The sequence below is a fragment of the Oncorhynchus clarkii genome, chromosome 9 (genome assembly GCF_045791955.1).
Source record: "Oncorhynchus clarkii lewisi isolate Uvic-CL-2024 chromosome 9, UVic_Ocla_1.0, whole genome shotgun sequence".
Taxonomy (NCBI): domain Eukaryota; kingdom Metazoa; phylum Chordata; class Actinopteri; order Salmoniformes; family Salmonidae; genus Oncorhynchus; species Oncorhynchus clarkii.
This window is the reverse complement of record NC_092155.1, coordinates 80,424,223-80,444,830: the sequence shown is the minus strand read 5'-3', so window position 1 is coordinate 80,444,830 and position 20,608 is coordinate 80,424,223. Positions and strand designations below refer to the sequence as shown.

The 20,608-nt window shown below is 45.2% G+C and overlaps 1 protein-coding gene across 4 annotated transcripts in view; it reads right to left on the bottom strand.

Annotated features, from left to right (window-relative positions):
* LOC139416977 (NF-kappa-B essential modulator-like) overlaps positions 1-20,608 on the bottom strand; it is a 45,887-nt gene that overhangs the window by 9,687 nt on the left and 15,592 nt on the right. For all 4 annotated transcript variants that reach the window (XM_071166204.1, XM_071166206.1, XM_071166205.1 and 1 more), the window contains exons 9-14: positions 16,971-17,086; positions 15,127-15,279; positions 12,001-12,073; positions 11,778-11,912; positions 6,837-6,973; positions 6,682-6,755 (exon numbers count right to left, since the gene is read on the bottom strand). In XM_071166204.1, the coding sequence (XP_071022305.1) occupies positions 6,682-6,755; positions 6,837-6,973; positions 11,778-11,912; positions 12,001-12,073; positions 15,127-15,279; positions 16,971-17,086 (688 nt within the window). The remainder of the gene's footprint in view (positions 1-6,681; positions 6,756-6,836; positions 6,974-11,777; positions 11,913-12,000; positions 12,074-15,126; positions 15,280-16,970; positions 17,087-20,608) is intronic.

Genomic DNA, 20,608 nt, shown 5'->3' with positions numbered 1-20,608 from the left:
ACTCATTGTGTTATATTATTATGTGTGTGTAATCCATTGATGTTGCTAATACAACCCACGCAAAAGAATAGTTGTTTTTTAAGTTCTTTCAATGTTTTAAGGGTTTATGAAAAGTTGATTTCCCTTCTGACGTTTACATAAGTCCTTTGTAATGGTGTAGACTTGACGGACCAGATGGGACTCATTCCCTCCCAAACTAAAAGGAGAAACCAATGTTTTCTCTGGTAGGCACAACCTACCTGGCACCCCTATAAAAAAAATAACCTCAAGTCAAAACCGTTACATAAAAAATGGCACCCCAGATGGGACAGCTCAACATTGAGAACTAACCAAAGCAAATATTTTGTGTGGAATTAAAACAATGGATTCACCCCAAGATAATGTGCTCATCCATTTCATACCTGTCAATGGGAATACACAGGGCCATTCTGACCATCAAGCTGACAACACAAATCATAATGGGAATGGAGATAATGGAGTTGATTTGGGCCAGAGCCCTGGGAATCTGAATGCTCGGTCTGGACCACAGGCCACAGGAGGTCTAACCAGTTACTCACTTATTGACATGGATCTGTGTGAAAGTACTGAGCCAGCCCTCCCTCTGACACCCAACCTTCTTCCATTGTCTGGTTTATCTCCAGAGGTGGGAGTCTTACAACTTCAAGGTGACATCCTTGATATTCGTCGGACTCAACATCTCCAAACTCTTATCCACGATAAATTTAAATGTCTGAGGGAAGAGCAACAACAGAGTGCCATGGAATTCAGAAACTCACTGAGCACTCTAACCCACACACTGACAGAGCTCAGTGAGAGTGGAAGACGGGAAATTACTGGTGCCATGGACAGGCAGTTTGACTACCAACGAAACCAACTCACTGCCACTCTCCAATGGCGCCTGCAACATCATCACACTGAGGTCCTCAAGGACGTTAATTCTGTTTTTTCTCCCATGGTTAACACTGTAGACCACTTGCAAACAGAGCTCTCTAATTGTGTTAAAATGTTGGATGACGTGTCTGTGGACATGGCCTCCATTAAGCACAACTCCTTACACAGAGTTTCTCTAGTGTCCACTTCTGTTCAGGCCACTGAGGGCCAAGCTGGCACCTCTGAAGAGCCAAGACAAGGCCATGCTACAGCCACCCCTTGCAGGATGCAATCCACCATGCATCCTGGTGTTCATTTTCATTGTCCGATAACTCCCTTCCCCTCTACTTCCTCAATCCCTCCTAGCTCGTTTGTTCATGGTGATTTGAGTAGACGTCATGTGGGGGCGATGCCCATTAAATTGCAATTTCCCACCTTTGGGAAAAAAGATGACAGTCCTGATCCGCTAATGTACCTAGAAAGATGTCGTGACTTTCTTGCCCTCAATCCCCTGGCTGACGAAGAACTCCTTGCCACATTGAGGAATGTGTTGCATGGGACAGCTCGAGACTGGTGGGATGTGGCACGTCTCACCACTACCTCCTGGGCTGACTTTGAGGCCAAGTTTTCCTCTGCATTTCTGTCTGAGGACTACACAGATGAGTTGGCAGACAGAGTCAGGAATCGAGTACAAAGAGAGAAAGAGAGTATCCGTGACTTTGCATACGGTTACCACTCCCTGTGCAGAAGGTGGAAACCTGGCATTGAGGAGGAAGAGGTCATTAAATTGATTTTGAAGAACATCAACCCACTACTAGCCAGTCAACTCCGAGAACGAGTCACCACTGTCGATGGACTGGTTCGCTTGGGACAGCAGTTTGAGAAGGACAGAGAATGCCAACAGCAATATGACCAAAGAAAGAAACAGACACCCAAACCGTTACCCAAGACAGACCATCAACAACAGCCAGAGTCTCAAGCCATGACCCCTCTCATGTTCTGTTGGAGATGTAGCCAAAAGGGACATTCTTCAGCTACATGTCCAAGACCGTATCAAGAAAACCCTTCCAGAAACCACAAATCACAACAGGCCAACACACCTAACTCTCTTCGCAGGAATGACCATCCTTCTCTGGGTGCTTTAACCAGAGCTGAAATCCCAAGAGTCACTGCCTACGCCCCCCCATCGACATCCCCTTCCTTTCAGTTCATACCGCACCAACTGGTGTTACCCCTGTCCATAGGCCCATGGACAGGAAGAGCCATCCTGGACACCGGGTCATCCTACACACTGCTCAATGAGAAACTGTGGAAGGAGGTTAAAGGTCCGCAATACAACTTGAAGCCGTGGACAGAAGGTCCACTCTATCTGGCTGATGGTGAGGCTAAACGACCACTTGGATGGAGTGAGGTAGAGTTCCGCCTGTGTAACCGCTCCTATATGATTCCTTCAGTTATCCTACAAACCAAGAACCTTGCTTTTCCTGTCGTGTTGGGAATTGATTTCATGTACTTCAGTGGTGTCCAGATTGATATCGCACACAATTGCTACTGGTTTCCATACAATCCGAGCAAGAAGCATTTCTTCCAATCAGAAGCTACGAAGTTACATGATTGGGGTTCAAATGTGGCAGTCTTCTCTGCCGTTGCTCCGTTACCACTAACCCTTGATAATCCTTCTGACGATCTCCTTTTACAGGCTGTAAGAAGAGCTCAGCTGGAACATCCAGAGGAGTTAAGGCTGTTGGAACAGCTGCAGAATAATGCTGATGTATGTACTTCAAGGCTAGGACGCACCGGGCTCCTGAAGCACAAAATATTCCTTACACAGGAAATGCCGATCAAGCAAAAGCCATATCGTTTGTCCCCAGCGAAGCTAATCATCCAAAAGGGACTCATTAATGATATGTTAACACAAGATATAATAGAACGTTCCTCCTCTCCTTGGGCTGCTCCTGTTGTCCTCATCCCAAAAAAGACTGGTGGTCTTAGATTTTGTGTGGACTATAGGAAGACCAACAATGTTTCCCAGACTGATGCCTATCCTTTTCCTACCATCCACGAGATCCTGGAGTCATTGTCTGGCGCTGTTGTGTTCACTACCCTTGACCTCAATAGTGGTTATTGGCAAGTTGAGATGGACCAGGAAAGCAAGGACAAGACTGCTTTTGTCTGTGCTGAGGGCTTGTTTTCCTTTAAGGTGATGCCTTTTGGATTAAAGAATGCACCTGCCACTTTCCAAAGACTGATGGAGATTGCGTTAGGTGAGCTCAAAGGGAAGATCTGTTTCGTCTACCTGGACGATATAATTATCTACTCCCAGAACAGAGAACAACACTTTCAAGATCTTCAAGCAGTGTTGGACAAGCTAAGAGAAGCTGGTCTGACCGTGAATATGAAGAAGAGCAACTTCTGCCAAACTTCCCTGAAGTTCCTTGGCCATATTGTGTCTTTCGACGGCATTCATGTGGATCCTGAAAAGACCAAGGCGGTACAAGATTTTCCTGTGCCAACCACACTCAAGGCCCTTCAACGGTTCCTTGGGATGGCTGGATGGTACCATCGGTTTGTGTCGAACTTCTCCCAGGTGGCAGAACCCCTCAACGCGTTGAAGCGAAAAGGAGTGAAATTCCTATGGACGGCAGAGTGCCAGACATCCTTTGAAACCCTGAAACGACACCTCGTCACACCTCCCATTTTAGGTCATCCCAACTTTGATTCCCCTTTTGTTGTTTACACTGATGCAAGTGATGTTGGACTTGGTGCTGTCCTAGTCCAACAGACTGGACTTGGCACTGAAGAAGTGCTAGCGTTCGCCAGTCGGACATTGAATGGAGCAGAACGGAACTACTCCACAACCGAGCAAGAGTGCCTTGCAGTTGTCTGGGCTTTGGAAAAGTGGAGGTACTACCTGGAGGGAAGACACTTCACTGTGGTCACTGACCATTCCTCCCTTGTGTGGGTGTTCAAGACCAACAAACCAAGCACCAGACTCATAAGATGGGCTCTACGGTTGCAAGAGTTCACCTTTGCAGTAGAATACAGGAAAGGAAAATACAACACTGTTCCAGATGCCTTATCCAGAGCTCCTGCTTGTGGCAACGGTGGCCCGCATCTTACATGTGCTACTGTCCTGTCAAGCAGTCGAGACTCGCCCAAAGCAGACTTTCCCATCTCTGATGAGACCATATGGAAAGCCCAACAGGATGATCCAGAAGTACAGGCTTTGTACCAGACTATCCTGGAAGATGGAGAAAAGATGGTCAATCCTACCACAAAGCTGACCATCCTGGAAGACAAAGTCTACCGTGTTGTACAACTACCACACAGAACCCTCTACCAATTGTACATACCTGAAACTCTACGCCTACAACTGCTTCAACATTTCCATGAAGACCCATTAGCTGGTCATTTGGGCAGGTTCAAAACCTACAAGCGGTTGCAAGCGTTACTGTACTGGCCACATCTGAGCATGGATGTGAAGTCACACATCCGAAACTGTCAGGTTTGTCAAATGTACAAACCAGAAGGTAGAAAGCCTGCTGGCAAGTTGCAGCAAACGGTGGTTACCCGACCTTGGGAAATGCTAGGAGTGGATTTGATGGGTCCATTTCCTAGAAGCTCCAATCAGAATGTGTACATGCTTGTGTTTGTTGATTATTATTCAAAGTGGGTGGAACTCTTTTCCCTGCGTCAGGCCACAGCAAGGACCGTCTCTAACATCCTTACGAAAGAGATCCTGACTCGCTGGGGAGTGCCTGATTACATCCTGTCTGATCGAGGTTCCCAATTTGTCTCTGATCTCTTTGAGGAGACCTGCCAAAGATGGAACCTGAGACAGAAGTTGACCACGGCCTATCACCCACAGACCAATCTCACTGAGAGAGTAAATCGAACCTTGAAGACAATGATTGCTTCCTATGTAGGGACCCAGCACAAACACTGGGACAAGCACCTTCACGAGTTTCGATTTGCCCTGAATTCTGCTGTGCAAGAGTCCACTGGAGTCACACCTGCAGAGCTGAACCTAAGTCGTCCCCTCCGAGGACCCTTGGATATGGTGCTACAGCCCCAGCAGATTACTCCAGACGCTGCTTGCTATGACCAGGTAGTCCATCTCCATGACTTGAGAGCTCTTGTCTCAAAGAACATGACCCAGGCTCGACTCAAGCAGAAGAGAAATTATGATAAGAACAGACGAGACATGCAGTTTCAGCTTCGTGATCGGGTGTGGCTTCGCTCTCATCCTTACTCGAAAGCTGAACAATTCTTCTCTGCCAAGCTCGCTCCTAAATGGCAAGGACCATATAGGATTGTGGAGCAGATGGGCCCTTTGAACTACCGAGTGGTGAAAGAGGACACAGGTGAAGATATGCGCGTTGTCCATGTCTCACGCCTTAAGGCCTGTTACCCCTCGGCTGAGGAATTGGAGGCGATTGAGCGCCGCAAGATCTTGGATATCTTTGAAGAGGAAAGTGAGGAGACTTTTCTCGGATTCCCAGACCCAGAAGTCTCACACCTTAAGGCCTGTGACCCCTCAGCTGAGGAGCGTGAGCTCCAAAAAGTCATGAGAATTTTTGTAGAGGAAAGTGATGAGGAGACCTTTCTCGGTTACCCCGACCAAGATGTGCCTTCCAGGGCAATGGTCGGCTTTTTCCAGGGGAGGGGGTGTGTGACGGCCCTGAATTATTTTGAGCCGTCTCAGTGCTTCTCCTTCCAATAGGGTGCTTTCCCTTTAATTCCCAATTAAATAGCCAGCATCAGCTGCGCAAAAGTGGCGTTTGTGATGGAGACGTGACTGAGGATGTGTTCCCGAAGCTTCTCTATTCCGGTTGTTTTGTTGCTGTTAAACGTGTGTTTTGTAGCCTGAGAGTTTACCCAGGATCGGATCCACTCTTTGCGTCCGTGGACTACTCCTCTCTATTCTTCGTGGCCTTTCTCCGCTGGAGATCTGTTGGCGGATTGGATTGTCTGACTGACCGACTGACTACCACCTTTTTTGTATACGGTATTTCATTTGTTTTGATATGATGTATACGGTGATGATTTATGTAGTTAGATGTAGTTGAGGAATTAGTAAGAGCAGATACGCTTTAAAGTTCTGTGGTAAAATGGTTATATTGATTGTATGATTTAATACTGGGTTTACGCTACACGGAATGAACGGACCAACATTGCGTGACAAAAGTCACTTGAGTTCACTGAACTCCTTTACCGGGCGGGACTCTTTTTAGGCCCGAGGTACAGGACATTTCTGGAGGAACCAGAACTCATTGTGTTATATTATTATGTGTGTGTAATCCATTGATGTTGCTAATACAACCCACGCAAAAGAATAGTTGTTTTTTAAGTTCTTTCAATGTTTTAAGGGTTTATGAAAAGTTGATTTCCCTTCTGACGTTTACATAAGTCCTTTGTAATGGTGTAGACTTGACGGACCAGATGGGACTCATTCCCTCCCAAACTAAAAGGAGAAACCAATGTTTTCTCTGGTAGGCACAACCTACCTGGCACCCCTATAAAAAAAATAACCTCAAGTCAAAACCGTTACAGTGTGTGTGTGTGTGTGTGTGTGTGTGTGTGTACCTGGTTGGTTGGTGTGTGTGTGTGTGTACCTGGTTGGTGTGTACCTGGTTGGTTGGTGTGTGTGTGTGTACCTGGTTGGTGTGTGTGTGTGTACCTGGTTGGTGTGTGTGTGTACCTGGTTGGTGTGTGTGTGTACCTGGTTGGTGTGTGTGTGTGAGTGTGTGTACCTGGTTGGTTGGTGTGTGTGTGTACCTGGTTGGTTGGTTGGTGTGTGTGTGTGTGTACCTGGTTGTGGGGGGATGTTGGGTCGTGGTATGAAGTCCTCCAGGTGTCTCTGCTGCATCTCCTCCATACGAGCCCTTAAAAACAAACACGCACTACATTATATCAATCCCTAAATCCCATTCTAGTGTGCGTGTGTGTGTGTGTGTGTATGTTACCGTGAGGTCCCCTCCTGTTTCAGACGCTCCATCTCAGCCAGTGCTTTGTTCAGATGGTCCTGAAGCTCCTCCTTCCTCTGGTTCAACTTCTCTCTGGCCTCCCGCTCCGCTAGGAAGTCTGCCTTGTAGATCTCAGCCTGACACACACACACACACACACACACACACACACACGCACACACACACGCACACACACACACGCACACACACACACTTTATTTCAATATACAAATATCATTCAAATGTCAAAAGGTCACAGATACACTACTGGTCAAAAGGTTTACAACACCTACTCATTCAAGGGTTTTTCTTTATTTTGCCTGTTTTCTACATTGTATAATAATAGTGAAGACATCAAAACTACGAAATAACACATATGGAATAATGTAGTAACCAAAAAGTGTTAAATCAAAATATATTTTATATGTGAGACTTCAAATAGCCACCCTTTGCCTTGATGACAGCTTTGCAAACTTGACATTTTCTCAACCAGCTTCACCTGGAATGCTTTTTCAACCATCTTGAAGGAGTTCCCACATATGCTGAGTACTTGTTGGCAGCTGCTCCTTCACTCTGTGGTCCAACTCATCTCAAACCATCTCAATTGGGTTGAGGTCAGGTGATTGTGGAGGCCAGGTTATCTGATGCAGCACTCCATCACTCTCCTTCTTGGTCAAATTGCTCTTACACAGCCTGGAGGTGTGTTGGGTCATTGTCCTGTTGAAAAACAAATTATGGTCCCACTAAGCCCAAACCAGATCAGATGGCGTATCGCTGCAGAATGCTGTGGTTGCCATGCTGATTAAGTGTGCCTTGAATTCTAAATAAATCAAAGTGTCACCAGCAAAGCACCCCCAAACCATCACCATAACACCTCCTCCTCCATGCTTCACGGTGGGAAATACACATGTGGAGATCATCCGTTCACCGTCACCGTGTCTCACAAAGACAGTGGTTGGAACCAAAAATCTCCAATTTGGACTATAGACCAAAAGACAGATCTCCACCGGTCTAATGTCCATTGCTCGTGTTTCTTGGTCCAAGCAAGTCTCTTCTTCTTATTGGTGTCCTTTAGTAGTGGTTTCTTTGCAGCAATTTGACCATGAAGGCCTGATTCACAACAGTCTCCTCTAAACAGTTGATGTTGAGAGGTGGCTGTTACTTGAAGTCTGTGAAGCATTTGGGCTGCAATTTGTGAGGCTGGTAACTCTGATGAACTGATCCTCTGCAGCAGAGGTAACTCTGGGTCTTCCTTTCCTGTGGTGGTCCTCATGAGAGACAGTTAACTCTAATGAGCTTATCCTCTGCAGCAGAGGTAACTCTGGGTCTTCCTTTCCTGTGGTGGTCCTCATGAGAGACAGTTAACTCTAATGAGCTTATCCTCTGAGCAGAGGTAACTCTGGGTCTTCCCTTCCTGTGGCGGTCCTCATGAGAGACAGTTCCATCATAGCAGAGGTAACTCTGGGTCTTCCCTTCCTGTGGTGGTCCTCATGAGAGACAGTTCCATCATAGCAGAGGTAACTCTGGGTCTTCCCTTCCTGTGGTGGTCCTCATGAGAGACAGTTCCATCATAGCAGAGGTAACTCTGGGTCTTCCTTTCCTGTGGTGGTCCTCGTGAGAGACAGTTAACTCTAATGAGCTTATCCTCTGCAGCAGGTAACTCTGGGTCTTCCCTTCCTGTGGTGGTCCTCATGAGAGACAGTTAACTCTAATGAGCTTATCCTCTGAGCAGAGGTAACTCTGGGTCTTCCATTCCTGTGGAGGTCCTCATGAGAGACAGTTCCATCATAGCAGAGGTAACTCTGGGTCTTCCTTTCCTGTGGTGGTCCTCATGAGAGACAGTTAACTCTAATGAGCTTATCCTCTGAGCAGAGGTAACTCTGGGTCTTCCCTTCCTGTGGTGGTCCTCATGAGAGACAGTCATCATAGCAGAGGTAACTCTGGGTCTTCCATTCCTGTGGAGGTCCTCATGAGAGACAGTTCCATCATAGCAGAGGTAACTCTGGGTCTTCCTTTCCTGTGGTGGTCCTCATGAGAGACAGTTAACTCTAATGAGCTTATCCTCTGCAGCAGCAGAGGTAACTCTGGGTCTTCCTTTCCTGTGGTGGTCCTCATGAGAGACAGTTTCATCATAGTGCTTGATGGTTTTTGCGACTGTACTTGAAGAAACTTTCAAAGTTGTTGAAGTTTTCCGTATTGACTGATCTTCATGTCTTAAGGCTCCCCTGAATTTTTTCAACATTTTGTTAAAAATCACGCAACATTTCAACGTCCTGCTACTCATGCCAGGAATATAGTATATGCATATGATTAGTATGTGTGGATAGAAAACACTCTGAAGTTTCTAAAACTGGTTAAATAATGTCTGTGACTATAACAGAACGTGAACAGCAAGCGAAATCCCAATAAAAACCTGGTCACAAAAACAAAAAAAAAGTATTCATCCGCCAGTCTCTGAATTGTCTATCCCAAGAGAAAATAGATAACGGTCAGTTTACAGTTCCTACAGCTTCCACACGATGTCGCCAGTACTGGCATTTTCATTGGTTTAAATCCTTGGTGGAATGAGAAATAGGCCCTTCCTTTCATCCAGTAAACAGGAAGAGACTTATGGGAGAGAGACAAAGGACGATGATTTCAAGAGTAGCTGCTATTGAATACAGATCGCCCCGTGATCAATTTGATCGATTATTAACGTTTACAAATACCTAAAGTTGGGTTACAAAAGTAGTTTGAAGTGTTTTGTCAAAGATTATAGGCAACTTATTTAATTTTAAAAAATGACGTTGCGTTTTGGAACGGAGCTTTTCCATGGATCAGACGGGCTATATAAATGGACATTTTGGGTATACATGGACGGATTTAAATCGGGAAAAAGACCCAATTGTGATGTTTATGGGACATATAGGAGTGCCAACAGAGAAGCTCGTCAAAGGTAATGAATGTTTTATATTTTATTTCTGCGTTTTTGTGTAGCGTCGGCTACGCTAATTATTTTGTTTACGTCGCCTTCCGGTATTTCGGGGTGTTGCATGCTATCAGATAATAGCTTCTCATGCTTTCGCCAAAAAAGCATTTAAAAAATCTGACATGTTGGCTAGATTCACAACGAGTGTAGCTTTAATTCAGTACCCTGCATGTGTGTTTTAAGGAAAGGTTGGCTATTTAAAAAATATAAAATATAAAATCTATTTAGATTTTATTTCAACACTTTTTTGGTTACTACATGATTCCATATGTGTTATTTCATAGTTGTGATGTCTTCAGTATTATTCTACAATGTAGAAAATAGTACAAATAAAGAAAAACCCTTGAATGAGTAGGTGTTGTAAACCTTGTGACCGGTAGTCATGGATGCACAAAGCCCTTTGTTCTCCCGGTGGCAGATACAACTTCCATATCTGGGGGATTGTCCTCTAAAATAAGTAGGGGGCCACCTGATGAATACCAGAAGGGTGAATAAGTAGGGGGCCACCTGATGAATACCAGAAGGGTAAATAAGTAGGGGGCCACCTGATGAATACCAGAAGGGTAAATAAGTAGGGGGCCACCTGATGAATACCAGAAGGGTGAATAAGTAGGGGCCACCTGATGAATACCAGAAGGGTAAATAAGTAGGGGGCCACCTGATGAATACCAGAAGGGTAAATAAGTAGGGGGCCACCTGATGAATACCAGAAGGGTAAATAAGTAGGGGGCCACCTGATGAATACCAGAAGGGTAAATAAGTAGGGGGCCACCTGATGAATACCAGAAGGGTAAATAAGTAGGGGGCCACCTGATGAATACCAGAAGGGTAAATAAGTAGGGGGCCACCTGATGAATACCAGAAGGGTAAATAAGTAGGGGGCCACCTGATGAATACCAGAAGGGTGAATAAGTAGGGGCCACCTGATGAATACCAGAAGGGTAAATAAGTAGGGGGCCACCTGATGAATACCAGAAGGGTAAATAAGTAGGGGGCCACCTGATGAATACCAGAAGGGTAAATAAGTAGGGGGCCACCTGATGAATACCAGAAGGGTAAATAAGTAGGGGGCCACCTGATGAATACCAGAAGGGTAAATAAGTAGGGGGCCACCTGATGAATACCAGAAGGGTAAATAAGTAGGGGGCCACCTGATGAATACCAGAAGGGTAAATAAGTAGGGGGCCACCTGATGAATACCAGAAGGGTAAATAAGTAGGGGGCCACCTGATGAATACCAGAAGGGTAAATAAGTAGGGGGCCACCTGATGAATACCAGAAGGGTAAATAAGTAGGGGGCCACCTGATGAATACCAGAAGGGTAAATAAGTAGGGGGCCACCTGATGAATACCAGAAGGGTGAATAAGTAGGGGGCCACCTGATGAATACCAGAAGGGTAAATAAGTAGGGGGCCACCTGATGAATACCAGAAGGGTAAATAAGTAGGGGCCACCTGATGAATACCAGAAGGGTAAATAAGTAGGGGGCCACCTGATGAATACCAGAAGGGTAAATAAGTAGGGGGCCACCTGATGAATACCAGAAGGGTAAATAAGTAGGGGGCCACCTGATGAATACCAGAAGGGTAAATAAGTAGGGGGCCACCTGATGAATACCAGAAGGGTAAATAAGTAGGGGGCCACCTGATGAATACCAGAAGGGTAAATAAGTAGGGGCCACCTATTTCAGCCCTCCAGGACTGGAAGAGAATGGGGGGCTAGAGGTGAACAGGGGGCTAGAGGTGAACAGCCCTGGTCTAGTCTCATCTCCTGAATATAGGGGCAAATCCACTCATAGCGCAGGCTATTGCTTTCTCTTTAAAAGCCTCTGGCCCTCAGCCCCTAGCCAAAGCAACAGGGGTGAGTGTGTGTACCTGGGCAGTCAGAACAGGGGTGAGTGTGTGTACCTGGGCAGTGTGAACAGGGGTGAGTGTGTGTACCTGGGCAGTGTGAACAGGGGTGAGTGTGTGTACCTGGGCAGTCAGAACAGGAACGGTCTCTAGAGATCCTCTCTGTTGCTCCACCTCTTCCTTCAGCTTGTCAATCAGATCCTGTTTCAGAGCCAAAGCTCTCTCTGCCTCCTCCAGACGAACAACCATGTCTCCTCCCTACACACACACCTCAGTCATTAGTTTGGAGTCGTAGTCCTTAAACAGACAGGTACACACACACACACACACACACACACACACACACCTCAGTCTTGAGTTTGGAGTCGTAGTCCTTAAACAGACAGGTGTAGGCGTGCTGCAGCTGGGCTAGCTTCCTCCTGGAAGAGAGGAGGAGGGTTATTCCAGTATTGGTGTGTGTCGACGTCAAGTCTGTCTCCACGGTGAGTGTGTGTGTACGTGTCATCAATAGTTATATAGTATTTAGATGATATTAAATCAATATTTGACGCCGATTGTTTTTCCATCTTCTTAAAAAGTGAGCCAACATGGAATCTTAGTATTGTGATAATATGGTATGGTGAGGTCTCTCAGTATGGTGATAATATGGTATGGTGAGGTCTCTCAGTATGGTGATAATATGGTATGGTGATAATATGGTATGGTGAGGTCTCTCAGTATGGTGATAATATGGTATGGTGAGGTCTCTCAGTATGGTGATAATATGGTATGGTGATAATATAGTATGGTGATAATATGGTATGGTGAGGTCCCTCAGTATGGTGATAATATGGTACGGTGAGGTCCCTCAGTATGGTGATAATATGGTATGGTGATGTCTCTCAGTATGGTGATAATATGGTATGATGATAATATGGTATGGTGATAATATGGTGATAATATGGTATGGTGATAATATGGTATGGTGAGGTCTCTCTGTATGGTGATAATATGGTCTGGTGAGGTGTCTCAGTATGGTGATAATATTGTATGGTGATAATATGGTATGGTCTCTCAGTATGGTGATATGGTATGGTGAGGTCTCAGTATGGTGATAATATGGTAGGGTGATAATATGGTATGGTGAGGTCTCTCAGTATGGTGATAATATGGTATGGTGAGGTCTCTCAGTATGGTGATAATATGGTATGGTGATAATATAGTATGGTGATAATATGGTATGGTGAGGTCCCTCAGTATGGTGATAATATGGTATGGTGATGTCTCTCAGTATGGTGATAATATGGTATGATGATAATATGGTATGGTGATAATATGGTATGGTGAGGTGTCTCAGTTTGGTGATAATATGGTATGGTGAGGTCCCTCAGTATGGTGATAATATGGTATGATGATAATATGGTATGGTGATAATATGGTATGGTGATAATATGGTATGGTGAGGTCCCTCAGTATGGTGATAATATGGTATGGTGATGTCTCTCAGTATGGTGATAATATGGTATGATGATAATATGGTATGGTGATAATATGGTGATAATATGGTATGGTGATAATATGGTATGGTGAGGTCTCTCTGTATGGTGATAATATGGTCTGGTGAGGTGTCTCAGTATGATGATAATATGGTATGGTGATAATATGGTATGGTCTCTCAGTATGGTGATAATATGGTATGGTGAGGTCTCTCTGTATGGTGATAATATGGTCTGGTGAGGTGTCTCAGTATGGTGAGGTCTCAGGGTGGTGACAATATGGTATGGTGAGGTCTCTTAGTATGGTGATAATATGGTATGGTGATAATATGGTATGGTGATGTCTCTCAGTATGGTGATAATATGGTATGGTGATAATATGGTATGGTGATGTCTCTCAGTATGGTGATATGGTAGGGTGATAATATGGTATGGTGAGGTCTCTCAGTATAGTGATATGGTATGGTGATAATATGGTATGGTGATAATATGGTATGGTGATAATATATTATGGTGAGGTCTCTCAGTATGGTGAAAATATGGTATGATGATAATATGGTATGGTGATAATATGGTATGGTGATAATATGGTATGGTGATGTCTCTCAGTATGGTGATAATATGGTATGGTGATAATATGGTATGGTGATGTCTCTCAGTATGGTGATATGGTAGGGTGATAATATGGTATGGTGAGGTCTCTCAGTATAGTGATATGGTATGGTGATAATATGGTATGGTGATGTCTCTCAGTACGGTGATAATATGGTATGGTGATGTCTCTCAGTACGGTGATAATATGGTATGGTGATAATATGGTATGGTGATAATATGGTATGGTGATAATATGGTATGGTGAGGTCTCTCAGTATGGTGAAAATATGGTATGATGATAATATGGTAGGGTGATAATATGGTATGGTGATGTCTCTCAGTATGGTGATAATATGGTAGGGTGATAATATGGTATGGTGATGTCTCTCAGTATGGTGATATGGTAGGGTGATAATATGGTATGGTGAGGTCTCTCAGTATAGTGATATGGTATGGTGATAATATGGTATGGTGATGTCTCTCAGCACGGTGATAATATGGTATGATGATGTCTCTCAGTACAGTGATAATATGGTATGGTGATAATATGGTATGGTGATAATATGGTATGGTGATGTCTCTCAGTATGGTGATAATATGGTATGGTGATAATATGGTATGGTGATAATATATTATGGTGAGGTCTCTCAGTATGGTGAAAATATGGTATGATATTAATATGGTAGGGTGATAATATGGTATGGTGATGTCTCTCAGTATGGTGATATGGTAGGGTGATAATATGGTATGGTGATGTCTCTCCGTATGGTGATATGGTAGGGTGATAATATGGTAGGGTGATAGATAATATGGTATGGTGATGTCTCACAGTATGGTGATATGGTAGGGTGATAATATGGTATGGTGAGGTCTCTCAGTATAGTGATATGGTATGGTGATAATATGTTATGGTGATAATATAGTATGGTGATGTCTCTCAGTACGGTGATAATATGGTATGGTGATGTCTCTCAGTACGGTGATAATATGGTATGGTGATAATATGGTATGGTGATAATATGGTATGGTGATAATATGGTATGGTGAGGTCTCTCAGTACGGTGATAATATGGTATGGTGAGGTCTCTCAGTACGGTGATAATATGGTATGATGATAATATGGTATGGTGATGATATGGTATGGTGAGGTCCCTCAGTATGGTGATAATATGGTATGGCGAGGTCTCTCAGTATGGTGATAATATGGTATGGTGATAATATGGTATGGTGATGTCTCAGTATGGTGATAATATGGTCTCTCAGTATGGTGATAATATGGTATGGTGATACAATGGTATGGTGGAAATATGGAATGGTGAGGTCAGTCTCTAGGTTCTGTGTGTGTGTGTGTACACCTCTCTTCAGTAATAACCAGGCAGTCAGTCTCTAGGTTGTGTGTGTACCTCTCCTCAGTAATAACCAGGCGGTCAGTCTTCAGGGCGGTCTCTAGGTTGTGTGTCTGCAGCAGTAGTTTGTCTACCGTCACAGAGTGCTGCTTCCTCTGTTGTTCCATCTCTCTCTCTGATGCTGCCAACGCCTCCCGAGTACTGCTCAGCCTGCACACACATCATATTATAAACACAAACACTTGTGAAGGGTCACAGCCCTCTGACAGGACTTCCCTAGGCCACACCCCTTCCCTCTGACAAGACTCCCCTTAGGCCACACCCCTTCCCTCTGACAAGACTCCCCTAGGCCACACCCCTTCCCTCTGACAAGACTCCCCCTAGGCCACACCCCTTCCCTCTGACAGGACTCCCCCTAGGCCACACCCCTTCCCTCCACACCTGTTCCCACACCCTAATCACCTCTCGCTCTGTCCAGTTCAGTTCATGCTTTGTGAGGCCATGAGGCAGCCCTCTCCTTAAATTGTGAGTGATATGATGAAGGGCCTTTTGTTATACTTTTGGAGAAATCCTAAATAATCCTAAATAATATATGTGGCAGACCCCCACCTCAGCCGCCTAGTGGCAAACCCCCACCTCAGCCGCCTAGTGGCAAACCCCCACCTCAGCCGCCTAGTGGCAAACCCCCACCTCAGCCGCCTAGTGGCAAACCCCCATCCTCAGCCGCCTAGTGGCAAACCCCCATCCTCAGCCGCCTAGTGGCAAACCCCCATCCTCAGCCGCCTAGTGGCAAACCCCCATCCTCAGCCGCCTAGTGGCAAACCCCCATCCTCAGCCGCCTAGTGGCAAACCCCCATCCTCAGCCGCCTAGTGGCAAACCCCCATCCTCAGCCGCCTAGTGGCAAACCCCCATCCTCAGCCGCCTAGTGGCAAACCCCCATCCTCAGCCGCCTAGTGGCAAACCCCCATCCTCAGCCGCCTAGTGGCAAACCCCCACCTCAGCCGCCTAGTGGCAAACCCCCACCTCAGCCGCCTAGTGGCAAACCCCCACCTCAGCCGTCTAGTGGCAAACCCCCACCTCAGCCGTCTAGTGGCAAACCCCCACCTCAGCCGTCTAGTGGCAAACCCCCACCTCAGCCGTCTAGTGTTAAACCCATATTCCTGTTAATTAGATGCTACTACTTTGTCATGTCTGCACCTTTGTTGTGTTCTTAATGTGTTTCCCTTGTCTCCTGCCAGACCACCACATCCTTCCTAACCTAACGGCCTTACAAAACCTCCATTACAGTCCACGGTGGCAGTAACAGTCCTGAACCTAGCTTACAGTCCACGGTGGCAGTAACAGTCCTGAACCTAGCTTACAGTCCACGGTGGCAGTAACAGTCCTGAACCTAGCTTACAGTAACAGTCCTGAACCTAGCTTACAGTCCACGGTGGCAGTAACAGTCCTGAACCTAGCTTACAGTCCACGTGGCAGTAACAGTCCTGAACCCAGCTTACAGTCCACGGTGGCAGTAACAGTCCTGAACCTAGCTTACAGTCCACAGTGGCAGTAACAGTCCTGAACCTAGCTTACAGTTCACGGTGGCAGTAACAGTCCTGAACCTAGCTTACAGTCCACAGTGGCAGTAACAGTCCTGAACCTAGCTTACAGTCCACAGTGGCAGTAACAGTCCTGAACCTAGCTTACAGTCCACAGTGGCAGTAACAGTCCTGAACCTAGCTTACAGTCCACGGTGGCAGTAACAGTCTAAACAGGGGTTTGAGACCTGGATTGTCTGCATACTACAAGGTGTGAGCTCCCTGAGATGGCTGAAGCCTAGTTTAGAGCCCATGGTAACAGGGGTTACCCTAACCCTAGGCAATGTTCTGAGCGTTAACACACAAACATGTTATCATACTTGTCGTCCAGTATGTTGCGGTCCTGCTGACTCTGGTCCAGACAGCTCTGTCTCTCTCTCAGCTCACCCAGAAGAGACGTCACCTGAGCCTTCAGCGCCTCGCCATCCTTAGCCAGCTAAACAAACACCATAGACACAGCACACACACAGAGAGAGAGCTGTTAGACAGACAGAGAGAGAGAGAGAGAGAGAGAGAGAGAGAGAGAGAGAGAGAGAGAGAGAGAGAGCTGTTAGACAGAGAGCGAGAGAGATCTGTTAGACACAGAGAGAGAGAGAGCTGTTAGACACAGAGAGAGAGAGAGCTGTTAGACACAGAGAGAGAGAGAGAGAGAGAGAGAGAGAGAGAGAGCGAGAGAGAGAGCGAGAGAGAGAGCTGTTAGACACAGAGAGAGAGAGAGAGAGAGCGAGAGAGAGAGAGAGAGAGAGAGAGAGCGAGAGAGAGAGAGAGCGAGAGAGCGAGAGCTGTTAGACAAAGAGAGAGAGAGCTGGTAGACAGAGAGAGAGATAGAGAGAGAGCGAGAGCTGTTAGACACAGAGAGAGAGAGAGAGAGAGCTGGTAGACAGAGAGAGAGATAGAGAGAGAGCGAGAGAGCTGTTAGACACAGAGAGAGAGAGAGAGAGCTGGTAGACAGAGAGAGAGATAGAGAGCGAGAGCTGTTAGACACAGAGAGAGAGAGAGAGAGCTGGTAGACAGAGAGAGAGAGATAGAGAGAGAGCGAGAGCGAGAGAGAGCTGTTAGACACAGAGAGAGAGAGAGAGCTGGTAGACAGAGAGAGAGATAGAGAGAGAGAGCTGTTAGACACAGAGAGAGAGAGAGCTGGTAGACAGAGAGAGAGATAGAGAGAGAGCGAGCGAGAGCGAGAGAAAGCTGTTAGACACAGAGAGAGAGAGAGAGAGCTGGTAGACAGAGAGAGAGAGATAGAGAGAGAGCGAGAGCGAGAGAGAGCTGTTAGACACAGAGAGAGAGAGAGCTGGTAGACAGAGAGAGAGATAGAGAGAGAGTGTTGTTGGTTAGCGCATGCTCCGAGTACACGTCCTGGTAATCTGTCTGGGCCTTGTGAATATTGACCTGTTTAAAGGTCTTACTCACATCGGATACGAGAAGAGCATGATCACACAGTCGTCCGGAACAGCTGATGCTCTCATGCATGCTTCATTGTTGCTTGCCTCAAAGCGAGCATAGAAGTAATTTAGCTCATCTGCTACACTCAGCTCATGGCTGGGCTTCACTTTGTAATAGTTTGCAAGCCCTGCCATATCTGACGAGTGTCGGAGCCGGTAAAGTACGATTCAATCTTAGTCCTGTATTGATGCTTTTCCTGTTTGGTGGTTTGTCGGAGGGCGTAGTGAGATTTCTTGTAAACTTCTGGGTTAGAGTCCTGCTCCTTGAAAGCGGCAGCTCCACCCTTTAGCTCAGTGCGGCTGTTGTCTGTAATCCATGGCTTCTGGTTGGGGTATGTACGTTGTCATTGATGCACTTATTGATGATTGATCTGGTGTACTCCTCAATGACATCGGATGAATCCCGCAACATATTCCAGCCTTTGCTAGCAAAACAGTCCTGTAGTGTAGCATCTGCGTCATCTGACCACTTCCGTATTGAGTGAGTCATTGGTACTTCCTGCTTAAGTTTTGCTTGTAAACAGGAATCAGGAGGATAGAATTTTGGTCAGATTTTCCAAATGGAGGGCGAAGGAGAGCTTTGTACATGTCTCTGTTGCACATGTAACATTCTGGTAGAAATTAGGTTAAACGGATTTTAGTTTTCCTGCATTAAAGTCCCCGGCCACTAGGAGCGCCGCCTCTGGATGAGAGTTTTCCTGTTTAGCCGTATACTTCTCATCGAGTGTGGTCTTAGTGGCATCATCGGTTTGTGGTGGTAAATAAGACAGCTATGAAGGCTTTTGACGAAGGCCGTGAGGCCGATACGTAAGCTTATTAACTTCTCTAGGGTAGGGGGCAGCATTGGGAATTTTGGATGAAAAGCGTGCCCAAATTAAACTGCCTGGTACTCAGCCATAAAAGCTAGAATATGCATATTATTAGTACATGTGGATGGAAAACACTGAAGTTTCTAAAACTGTTTGAATGATGTCTGTGAATATAACAGAACTCATATGGCAGGAAAAAACCTGTGAAAAAAATCCAACCAGGAAGTGGGAAATCTGAGGTTTGTAGTTTTTCAACTCATTGCCTATCGAATACACAGTGGGGTCATATTGCACTTCCTAAGGCTTCCACTAGATGTCAACAGTCTTTAGATCCTTGTTTGATGCTTCTACTGTGAAGGAGGGGGGAATGAGGGCTCTTTGAGTCAGTGGTCTGGCAGAGTGCCATGAGCTCAGTCTCACGCGCTCCCGTGAGAGTTAGCTGCGTTCCATTGCAATTCTACAGACAAAGAAATTCTCCAGTTGGAACATTAATGAAGATTTATGTTAAACACATCCTAAAGATGGATTCTATACATCGTTTGACATGTTTCTACGGACTGTAATGGAACTTTTTGACTTTGTCGTCTGCATCTAGTGATCGCGCCTCATGAATTTTGATTACTGGGCTAAACACACGAACAAAAAGGAGGTATTTGGACATAAATGATGGACATTATCGAACAAAACAAACATTTATTGTGGAACTGGGATTACTGGGAGTGCATTCTGATGAAGATCATCAAAGGTAAGTGAATATTTATAATGCCATTTCTGACTTCTGTTGACTACACAACATGGCGGATATCTGTTTGGGTTGTTTTGGTCTCTGAGTGCATGGTGATTATTGCATGGTGTGCTTTTTCCGTAAAGTTTTTTTTAAATCTGACACAGCGGTTGCATTAAGGAGAAGTGCATCTAAAATTCCATGCATAACACTTGTATCTTTTAGCAATGTTCATTATGAGTATTTCTGTAAATTGATGTGGTTCTCTGCAATATCACCGCATGTTTTGGAACTACTGAACGTAAGACGCCAATGTAAACTCAGATTTTTGGATCTAAATATGAACTTCACCAAACAAAACATACATGTACTGTGTAACATGAAGTCCTATGAGAGTCATCTGATGAAGATCATAAAAGGTTAGTGATTCATTTTATCTCTATTTCTGCTTTTTGTGACGCCTCTCTTTGGCTGGAAAAATGGCTGTGTTTTTCTGTGACTTGGTGCTTACCTACATAATCGTTTGTGGTGCTTACCTACATAATCGTTTGTGGTGCTTTCGCCTTTTTGAAATCAGACACTGCAGCTGGATTTACAACAAGTGTATCTTTAAAATGGTGCAAGTATGTTTTGAGGAATTTTAAATTATGGGATTTCTGTTGTTTTGAATTTGGCACCCTGCAGTTTCACTGGCCGTTGACGAGGTGGGACGTACCTACAAAGTATTAACTTAAGGGGGCTGAATAATTTTGGACGCCCAATTTTTCAGTTTTTGATTTGTTAAAAAAGTTTGAAATATCCAATAAATGTCGTTCCACTTCATGATTGTGTCCCACTTGTTGTTGATTCTTCACAAAAAAATACAGTTTTATATCTTTATGTTTGAAGCCTGAAATGTGGCAAAAGGTCGCAAAGTTCAAGGGGGCCGAATACTTTCGCAAGGCACTGTAGCATATAGTGTAGTGTATTGTGTGTAGTGTATA